Source organism: Schistocerca cancellata, chromosome 9, assembly GCF_023864275.1.
Source record: "Schistocerca cancellata isolate TAMUIC-IGC-003103 chromosome 9, iqSchCanc2.1, whole genome shotgun sequence".
In the NCBI taxonomy this organism is placed as follows: domain Eukaryota; kingdom Metazoa; phylum Arthropoda; class Insecta; order Orthoptera; family Acrididae; genus Schistocerca; species Schistocerca cancellata.
In genome coordinates this window covers 244,545,651-244,556,621 of record NC_064634.1, presented here as the reverse complement: position 1 = coordinate 244,556,621, position 10,971 = coordinate 244,545,651, and the positions used below count along the sequence as shown (strand labels likewise).

Here is a 10,971-nt window from a genome sequence, read left to right as displayed (position 1 = left end):
AGGGTGGTGGTGGTGGTGGTGGTGGTGGTTAGTGTTTAACGTCCCGTCGACAACGAGGTCATTAGAGACGGAGCGCAAGCTCGGGATAGGGAAGGATTGGGAAGGAAATCGGCCGTGCCCTTTCAAAGGAACCATCCCGGCATTTGCCTGAAACGATTTAGGGAAATCACGGAAAACCTAAATCAGGATGGCCGGAGACGGGATTGAACCGTCGTCCTCCCGAATGCGAGTCCAGTGTGCTAACCACTGCGCCACCTCGCTCGGTGTTTCCCCCAAGGGGCTCAGCTCATCGTAGAACTGATTTCATCGTCAGAATCGCGCAGAACTTGAACGGGTTGAATTTATAGACTCTTATGCGTAACTGCCCCAATGATTGAGTGAAATAAGATTATTGATACCCGAGCCCTCCGTCCACGAAAGTAATGCTTGAACTTCCAATTCTGATTTAGATAGTAGCTGGTTAAGTTTTCAGATCGTTCTTGGTTTTATGAAGAACGCGCCATTTGTAATAGTTTTAATGCACTTGTTTTAGCGAACCTTCTGTGCTGTTTGCTTAATACGCACCTCTTTTCATTCCTTCATAGTGATACAGTGATGGGACTCGTTCTTGAATCGCAGTGAAATTACACTGCACAGGACAGCGCTCTCCTGTCGTACCGGCTTGGGCATTCCGAATGTCGAGTGACAAGTTTTCTTGACACGGTTTCGGCTTTCTATCTTCTAGCATTGTTGGAACTGAACAGTTGCCCACTGACCTCGCCTTCAACGACATTCATGAAGGGTAAAAAGATAAAATTAACAATTTTCAGGACGCTACAACGACTCTCAGTGGCATACATTTGTATTCGTAGCTTATGTAGTAGTGCAGCAAACTTTCCTTGTCACTGAATATATTACGTCAGATTAAAGATGTAGATACCGGTGGAGGATGCGTAGCGTACAACTTGCTGCAGAGGCTAAAGTGTCGTCGGAGAAATATTCAGCTATTTCATAGCAGTTTGCGTTGCCAGGTACAATTTCACGGCCGGATAAGAAGCAGGCGCGCGACTTGCCGCAAAATGTGGAGCGCCGTACATAACTTGAAACGCTTGCCGCTAGTCGCACTTATGAATCATGAGTCTGCAGAGGCAGAGCCAGTGCTAGGAGCACCTCCGTTCTCTCTCTCTCTCTCTCTCTCTCGTTAGAGCGCGCTCCAACACACACACACACACACACACACACACACACACACACACACACACACAGCCCCTCCACCCGGTGCCCATGGCCATTATTTATACGTGTGCCTCCGCGCTATCGATCTCAGCCCGGCCCAGTGGCGCTCGGAACGCCTGCGCTATCGATAGTCCTGCAGATTTAGAATTCGCTATGCTCGCCGCCGAAGCCACACTGTAAGTACTCCGCCCCTCCGATAATGACTTCTTGTTGTTAATGCTGCTGTTGCTGCTGGAGAGTGCCAACCGATAGTTCGTGCTCGCCTTTCACTGCCACGTCGCATTCTTCTCCATAAGCCATGTGGCCTCGTCCACACGATAATGATACGCGTGTGTTCTCGCAGATGACGATCGTTCTGAAGTTTATCTGCTCGTCTGAGGTACGCCTCTAGTAACTGAGATGAAGCTTAGCCCTATTCCGTTCGATTGATTCGCTGCTCGACCACATAGTTGACAGAATGAGTGGACCTTTAGGGGCTTCACAAAATTTTCTTGTTAATTTGCTGTTTTGAGTTAGAATTCAGGCTTTGCGACGACGTAGTTAATGTGTGTGTGAAGTCTTATGGGACTTATTTAACTGCTAAAGTCGTCAGTCCCTAACCTTACACACTACTTAACCTAAATTATCCAAAGGACAAACACACACAACCATGCCCGAGGGAGGACTGGAACCTCCGCCGGGACCAGCCGCACAATCCACGACTGCAGCGCTTCAGACCGCTCGGCTAATCCCGCGCGGCCGTAGTTAATGATTTATTGTGCAGTAACTACGAGGACATGTCACGCAAGTAAAAAGACGATGTAGTTAACGATTTATTGTGCAATAACTATGAGGACATGCCACGCAACTAAGAGGACGTAGCCGCGCGGGATTAGCCGAGCGTCAGAGGAGCTGCAGTCATGGATTGTGCGGCTAGTCCCGGCGTAGGTTCGAGTCCTCCTCCCTCGGGTATGGGTGTTTGTGTTTGTCCTTAGGATACTTTAGGTTAAGTAGTGTGTAAGCTTAGGGACTGATGACCTTAGCAGTTAAGTCCCATAAGATTTCACACACATTTTTTAAGAAGACGTAGCACAAACTATCAGTCGACAAGCAATCCGTGTAAGTTACGTTTGTATTACTTGCCAAAAGCACCCTTGCCGTTTGCCAGAAGATAGCGCAGTCACGTTTTTTGACCGACAATGAGGGAGGGAGATAGCAACAGCGTACGTGTCGATATTCTCCGACACGCGCTGCTGTCAGAGAAGAATCACTGCTAAATTTGAAATCCAGTCCAAAAATTGCTATGGATTTGTTCGCATAGTTAATTCAGTTTTAATGTTCACGCTTAACATAATGCCTAATAGTAGTTTTTCTATGTCGTCAGTTCATTGTTTATTCGAGACCAAACATTTCCACTTTAGCGGCGATGACTAAATCTCGGATATCTCGAGATTGTATAGTTCCTTCCCTTTTTTGCCAACCACAGACCTTACAAAATTTTGGAATGTTGCATGCGTATTCCGCTGCCTTCTCCCTCGACATTGTCACTCGTATTTTACTTCCAACATCAGAAAATTTCACGACATTTATAACAAATCATCAGGCCTGTTGCGCGAAGATGTCCGCGAGGTACCAGAGTGCAGCATCCATTACGTGAGAGTACAACGTCGCTACACGAATTCGTACTCCCGTGAGTAACGTACTTCTCGCTACCGCCGATGAAATAATTTACTGTGGCGAGTTATACTTCCAGGTGATCAGTCCGTGTGCGTCTGATGAAATGGAAAGCATCTTGCCATTGTTACAGTTCTTTCCATTTCCATTCCCGTCTATTAGGCCCATATCAGTAGTATCACGCGTGATGATGTCTGCCAGCCGGGTGGCCGAGCGGTTCTAGGCGCTACAGTCTGGATCCGTACGACCGCTACGATCGCAGGTTCGAATCCTGCCTCGGGCATGGATGTGTGATGTCCTTAGGTTAGTTAGGTTTAAGTATTTCTAAGTTCTAGGGGACTGATGACCTCAGAAGTTAAGTCCCATAGTGCTCACAGCCATTTTTTTGATGTTGTCTCGTATTTGGGATATTTATGTGGCGGAGTGGAAAGAAATGAACTACGATGCAGCCCAGAAGAAGATAATGTCTCAGAGTAATGCAGAGTAATAGCAGTGGACTTTTCTTTTCAGTGTTTCCGGAATGCACAGCATCACTTACTAGCCAATGTGTACAGCGTACACTACAATATCTTTACAAGAGGAGCCCACCAGTGCCTTGAATAGCACAACAGTTATACTCTTACCAGTACTTTCAATTCACAATACTCCTGTAGCACTATCACTATCACTGTGACAACATTCATTCACACTGTAATGTGTCTGTATAAACCACTGATGGCTATAAGTCTGATGCTTCATTTTTTCTTTAAATTCTAATGGGTTATGACTGCCCATAAAAATGTCTCGTTCGTACATGTTAAAACAAATTCCATAGTCAGGACAATTTTTCTCAGAATGAAACAGAGGCTAGAAGTTTTCCCAAAGTTGGTGTTTCTTTCTGTTTGTGATCTTCTGTCATAAAAAACAAGAGAAAAGACGGTAGAATCGTAACCAAACGTGCTACCCAGGGCTAAAGAACGATTTTAAATTTGAGAAATTATATCACAGTTACTAACTTGACGAGGTAAACTCCCCATCAGTGACTCAGTTACAAGATTAACAGGAGTAAACGAAACAATGAAGACATTATTTTATCAAGAACATTGAACATACTAATCATCTTTCTCGTTCTCATCAGTTGTTCGAGTTACAGCGTAAATGAGATGGTCTTCAGTTAATTCTCCTTCTGTTGTGCAGTGAGCATCAAGCTGTACTGATCTACTCACGTACGTCACTTATCTCAACGTCCGCTTTAAAGACAACGTTACGTGTTTCCGGTGTTTTTTTACCTACACAGGTCGCTGTTACAGTCTGGATTGGAGCTGTAGATGGTGATGGTGACGATGTTTGATTTATGGGGCGCTCAACTGCGCGGTCATCAGCGCCCGTGCAAAGTCCCAATTTTTACACAGTCCATTTTCTTTTCACAATCCAATCTAGTCACATTCACATACGATGATGATGAGCCGGCCGCGGTGGCCGAGCGGTTCTATGTGCTTCAGTCCGGAACCACGCGACTGCTACGGTCGCAGGTTCGAATCCTGCCTCGGGCATGGATGTGTGTGATGTCCTTAGGTTAGTTAGGTTTAAGTAGTTCTAAGTTCTAGGGGACTGACGACCTCAGATGTTAAGTCCCATAGTGCTCAGAGCAATTTAAACCATTTGATGATGAAATGATGAGGACAGCACAAATACCCAGTCCCCAGACAGAGAAAATCCCCAACCCGTCCGGGAATCGAACGCGGGACCCCGTGATCCAGAGGCAGCAGGAGCTGTCTATGGCTCATCGTCTGAGATGTGGATCAGTAGACGGTAGACCGTTGCTAGGTGAGATAGTTCTAAAATTTTTTGTATGAAATAACTAGTTTCTAACTTTTTATTGCTCAGACATTTTTTATAAATTAGTGACAGTGTTCTTCTTACACATTAAAGTTTGTAAAGCTAAGTTCTGGCACCATATAAACGTAAACACGTGACGTTGTCTTTAAAGCGGACGTTGAGATAAGTGACGTAAGTGAGTAGATCAGTACAGCTGATGCTCGCTGCACAACAGAAGCACAAGTAATTGACGACCAACTCATTTGCGCTGCAACTCGAACATCTGATGAGAACGAGAAAGATGATGACAGCAAAGAACACAATGAATCTGCGGTTCGAGTATCACATGCAGATGCTAAAAATGCGTCTGGCATATCCCATCAGTACATCGAACGAAGCTCTAGGTCCACCCCAATAGTCTGGAAATCAGGAAGTGGCGGAAAATAGCGGCAAAATCAACGTTGTCGTCTGCTAAGCAAAAGAACATTACAGATATTTTTCGTCCTGCTTAAGAACTGAACCTTTTTTTACCATGTGATTTCTCATGTTTTAAACAGTTGAGCGTAAATCAGCTGCGTGTCAGTGAAGTACTGTAATAACGTATGTACAGACGTTAAACTTTCACTCACAGCAACAATATATTTTGCCAGCGGCTTTGGCGCAGTGGTGACACAAGTTCCCGTCAGATCACGGAAGTTACGAGCTGTCGGATTTGGCTAGTACTTGGAAGGGTGACAGTCCGACTGTCGGACGCTGTTGCCAAGTGGGGTGCACTCAGTCCTTGTGACGCCAATTGAGGAGCTGCTTGACTGAGAAGTAGCGGCTCCGGTCACGAAAACTGACAACGGCCGGGAGAGCGGTGTGCTGACCACATGCCCGTCCAATCAGCATTTAGTAACGCCTATCGTCTGAGGATGATGCGGCGGGCGGGCGGGCGGTCGGTCGGTACCGTCGTGCGTTTCGAGGCCTGTTCGGACGGAGTTAAAATTGTTTTCCTGCACGGTACAGACGTGTTTAAAGTACGTGCGCTACTGTACGTTACACTTCCGTGTAAGATTACTTAGTGTGTGCATGTGTTCGTTTTGTCACTATTTTAACGTGGAACAATATTTTAGACCGTATTTCCAGGTGAATATACCGAGCGAGGTGGCGCAGTGGTTAGCACACTGGACTCGCATTCGGGAGGACGACGGTTCAATCCCGTCTCCGGCCATCCTGATTTAGGTTTTCCGTGATTTCCCTAAATCGTTTCAGGCAAATGCCGAGATGGTTCCTTTGAAAGGGCACGGCTGATTTCCTTCCACATCCTTCCGTAACCCGAGCTTGCGCTCCGTCTCTAATGACCCCGTTGTCGACGGGACGTTAAACGCTAATCACACCCACCCACCACTCCAGGTGAATATGAAATTTGTACTGTACTGTATTGTGATGTTGTGGGTCAACGGAAGTGTTCCTCTGAAAATCCGACCTTTTTGCGTTTCGACCATGCACGCAGTCCCGTAGAGGACGGATTAGCGAGGTCTGACTATTTTTCACCGGTTCTATTTGCAAGACATTTTATAGATAGTATCCACATGTACCTTTGACTGCACCTGCAAAAGTATGTCATTTTACGACACACAGTTCAGGATATACGACGTAATAAACAGTGAGTCGCATGAGAAACTAGCTGTCCCTGAAAATGGAGCGCAGATTAACCAGACTATACGAGTATCCAGTGTTTGATACTGAGAGCACTTCGCGATTTACAAGAAACTTTAAACATGTAACTTTTCTAAACTTGATGTTTCTTCCATACGTAACGTCAAATATGTAACGCATTAACTCATTCGTAAGATGATCAGATGTTTGAAGCCGTCTTGTACGTGAGAGTTCGATTCGTTAAAGAATATGGTTGTTCACTGGTAACAACAGAACAGAACAGACGTCTGAGCAGGGACTCTGCTTGCGTTCCAGACGCGTCACCTCCACGCGGCAGCGAGTCTGCGGGCGTGGCGAACGGCGCCGTGGCGTCGGCGGCGACGACGACGGCGCTGCCGCGGCCGCAGCAGCCGCCCCCGCCTCCGCCCCCGGCGCCGCAGCGGCTGAAGGAGTCGTCGCTGGCGTTCCACCTGCCGCCGCGCATCGCCGCCTCGTCGGCGCCGTCGCCGTCCCCCGCGTCGGCGGCATCGCGGCAGCACAACGGGCGCGCCGCCTCCGGGTCGCCGCCCGCGCTGCAGCAGACGCCGGCCGCCGCCGCAGCCGCCTCCATCGCCTCCGGAGACTACGGCGACAGCCTCCGCCGCCGCAAGGTCCACCGCTGCGACGTCGCCGGCTGCGACAAAGTCTACACCAAGAGCTCTCACCTCAAGGCGCACAAGCGCACGCATACAGGTACCACACCACTTCTTCTCCCTCACTTTCAAGCGCTAATGCCGAGCGTGGTGGCGGGACTATCATTCGGGAGGACAACGCTTAAAATCCCTTTCCGACCAACGAGATGTAGGTTTTCCGTGATTTCGTTATATATCTTAAGCCAAATGCAGGGATAACTCCTTTCAAAGGGCACAGTCGATTTCCTTCCCCATCCTTCACTGGTCTGCCCAGTCTTCAGTGACCTCATTGTAGACGAGACTTTGAACACTAATCTCCCTTCATGTTTCATGCACCAATCCTTTGCACACTTGAGTAGCGGTATCGATGGAAATCGAATGGCCCTGTTCGCTACCGACCGAATACTCAAACGTGTCAGCTAGCAGATGACACTACGTTCAGTATGTCTGCGTCCTCGTAAACGAAAGCAGGCGGAACACACAGAGTTCATATCACGGAAATGTTATACGTAATTGAGTTTGAAATGGTTTAAATTTATTAGTATGGTCACTGGGTCCATAATTTTAGATTTCCAGGAGGCTTTTTGACACCGTCCTCCACAAGCGACTTCTAATCAAATTGCGTTCCTGTGGAGTATCGCCTCAGTTGTGCGACTGGATTCGTGATTTCCTGTCAGAAAGGTCACAGTACGTATTACTCGACGGAAAATCATGGACTGATACAGAAGTGATATCCGTCGTTCCCCAAACCCTCTGCTGTCCCTGATCTACATAAAAGATTTAGGAGACTATCTGAGCAGCCCTCTTTGATTGTTTGCAGATGATGCTGTCGTTTAACGTCTTATACAGTCATCAGGTAATCAAAACAAATTGGATAACTATTTAGACAAGATACCTGTATGGTGCGAAAAGTGGCAAATAGCTCTGAATAATGAAAAGTGTGAAGTCGTCCACATGAGTACTGAGAGGAATGCATTAAATTTCGATTACGGAACAAACACACATATCTGAAGGCCGTAAATTCAACTAAATACTTATGGGTTACAGTTACGTAGATAATATTGTGGACAAAGCAAATCAACGACCGCGATTTATTGGCAGAACACACAGAAAATGCAAGAGGTCTGCTAAAGAGACCGAGCGGTTCTAGGCGCTACGTTTGGAACCGCGCGACCGCTACAGTCGTAGGTTCGAATCCTGCCTCTGGCATGGATGTGTGTGCTGTCCTCAGGTTAGTTAGGTTTAAGTAGTTCTAAGTTCTAGGGGACTGATGACCTCAGAAGTTAAGTCCCATAGTGCTCAGAGCCACCCCTTCACTACGCCTGTCCGCCCTCTTCTGGAACATTCCTGTGCGGCGTGGAATCCGCATCAGGTAAGGATTGACGGACGACATCGAAAAGTTGAAGTAAGGGCAGCTAGTTTTGTACTATCGCAAAGCAGGGGCGAAAGCGCCACGTGTATGATGGAGTACCAATCTTTAAAACAAAGGTCTATTTCGTTGCGGTAGCATCTTCTCATGAAATTTCAGCCACCAACTTCCTCCACAGAGTGTGAAAATATGTCGTTCTCTCCCACCTACACAAAGAGAAATGATCATTATAATAAAATTAGAGAAATTGGACTTCTCGCGGGAAGATTTAGGTGTTGGTCTTTCCGCGCGCGCTGTTATAGAATGGAACGGTAGGGAACTAGCTTGAAGGTGTTTTAGTAAACCCTGTGCCAGATACTCAGTCATGAGTTGGAGAGTAATAATGTAGATACGACACCATCTTCCAGCTTTTATCGAAACAGCCACTCCCGTTACTCTGTGTGCCTAGAGTCTGCTTATACTGCAGAAGTAATATTCATTCGCGTTCATTTCTACTTTCTTAGATTAATCTGTCTCTCACCTAACCAGTTTGTCCGGTCATTCATGCGCTTGGGGTTCCGTATAAGCTTAATTATGCATCCAGGGAATTGAGAATCTCGACGATTTTCGCATGTCATCGATATCGATACTGGCAAGGTATCGGTACCGGGAATTCCAAGACCGTACCAACATCTGTTCAGTAGTTCCTCATACTAGTCTGGACATACAAAAGAAAGCGATCAGGATATTTCACTTTATATATGTATAGCGAGAAGATTTTAGTAAAATATTTTTTATTTACTTACTTAAACATGACTATAACTTACATTTTTTTGTTTGCATCCAGTAATAGTTTCCTGTTATGATTTTGACAGATAATGATTGCAGTGTAACTTACAATGCCAACAATGGTATTTTATATGATGTAATTACACTGTAACAGTTTTCCAATTTTTTTCCTTTCTTGTGCTGTGAAACCATGCTTCCTTGCGAATTTAATGATTGTGGGGCAACGTTAAGAACCCTATAAGTTTTGACGAGTAAGAGTGCGGGTATCAAAAATATGTGTCGTAAATGGACATGTCTTTTAATTGCAGTGACTTTTTGTTGTTGTTGTGGTCTTCAGTCCAGAGACTGATTTGATGCAGCCCTCCATGAAAGCTTCTGCATCTCCCAGTACCTACTGCAACATACATCCTTCTGAATCTGTTTAGTGTATTCATCTCTTGGTCTCCCTCTACGATTTTTACCCTCCGCGCTGCCCTCCAGTACTAAATTGGTGATCCCTGGATGCCTCAGAATATGCCCTACCAACAGATCCCTTCTTCTAGTCAAGTTGTGCCATAAATTTCTCTTCTCTCCAATTCTATTCAATACCTCCTCATTAGTTATGTGATCTACACATCTGATCTTCTGCATTTTTCTGGAGCACCACATTTCGAAACCTTCTATTTTCTTCTTGTCTAAACTATTTATCGTCAACGATTTACTTCCATACATGGATACACTCCATGCAAATACTTTCAGAAACGACTTCACGACACTTAAACCTACACTCGATGTTAACAAATTTCTCTTCTTCAGAAACGCTTTCCTTGCCATTGCCAGTCTACATTTTATATCCTCTCTACTTCGACCATCATCAGTTATTTTGCTCCCCAAATAGCAAAACTCATTTACTACTTTGAGCATCTCATTTCCTAATCTAATTCCCGCAGCATCACCCGTATTAATTCGACTACATTCCATTATCCTCGTTTTGCTTTTGTTGATGTTTATCTTATATCCTCCTTTCAAGACACTGTCCATTTCGTTCAGCTTCTTTTCCAGGTCCTTTGGTTCAAATGGCTCTGAGCACTATGGGACTTAACATCTATGGTCATCAGTCCCCTAGAACCTAGAACTACTTAAACCTAACTAACCTAACTACATCACACAACACCCAGTCATCACGAGGCAGAGATAATCCCTGACCCCGCCGGGAATAGAACCCGGGAACCCGGGAACCCGGGCGCGGGAAGCGAGAACGCTACCGCACGACCACGAGCTGCGGACTCCAGGTCCTTTGCTGTCTCTGACAGAATTACATTGTCCTGGGCGAACCTCAAAGTTTTTATTTCTTCTCCATAGATTTTAATTCTTACTCCGAATTTTTCTTTTGTTTCCTTTACTGCTTGCTTGCAGTGACTTACAAGCTTAAATTTTTGTATAGCTATTGGACCTTAGTATGTGACATAAAATTTAACTTGATACTTCCACCCGCCCCTGAGAAAAAGGCTTGTTTACAGTCTGACAGACAGACAAAGAGGCGGTCGGTCGGACAGACGCACGGGCGAATGGATGGACAACAAAGCGATCGTATAAGTATGTGAGAACGCCTATAATTTTCAAACATGATTTTCTCGAAAACGGGTGACAGTTTGGTCATCCTGCTTATGTACAGGGTGACATTTATTGAACTATATGAAATGTAATCGTCATAACTTCTGAACAGTTCGCGTTATGATGTTCAAATTGCACGGTTGGCCACCAGCCGTGATGGGAATTAGTATGCGCTGTATGGTTGGTTTAGCAACGAAGCCCACTTTCATTTGGACGGGTTTGTCAATAAGGAAGTTGGCGCTTTTGGGGGACTGAGAATCCACA

General features: G+C 45.7%; 1 protein-coding gene across 1 annotated transcript in view; it reads left to right on the top strand.

The window, feature by feature from the left end:
- Window positions 1-1,368: 1,368 nt before the first annotated feature.
- The window catches only part of LOC126101315 (Krueppel-like factor 8), a 35,431-nt gene continuing 25,828 nt past the window's right edge, over window positions 1,369-10,971 (top strand). The window contains exons 1-2 of the mRNA XM_049911990.1: window positions 1,369-1,391; window positions 6,896-7,038. Of these exons, the coding sequence (XP_049767947.1) occupies window positions 1,369-1,391; window positions 6,896-7,038 (166 nt within the window). The remainder of the gene's footprint in view (window positions 1,392-6,895; window positions 7,039-10,971) is intronic.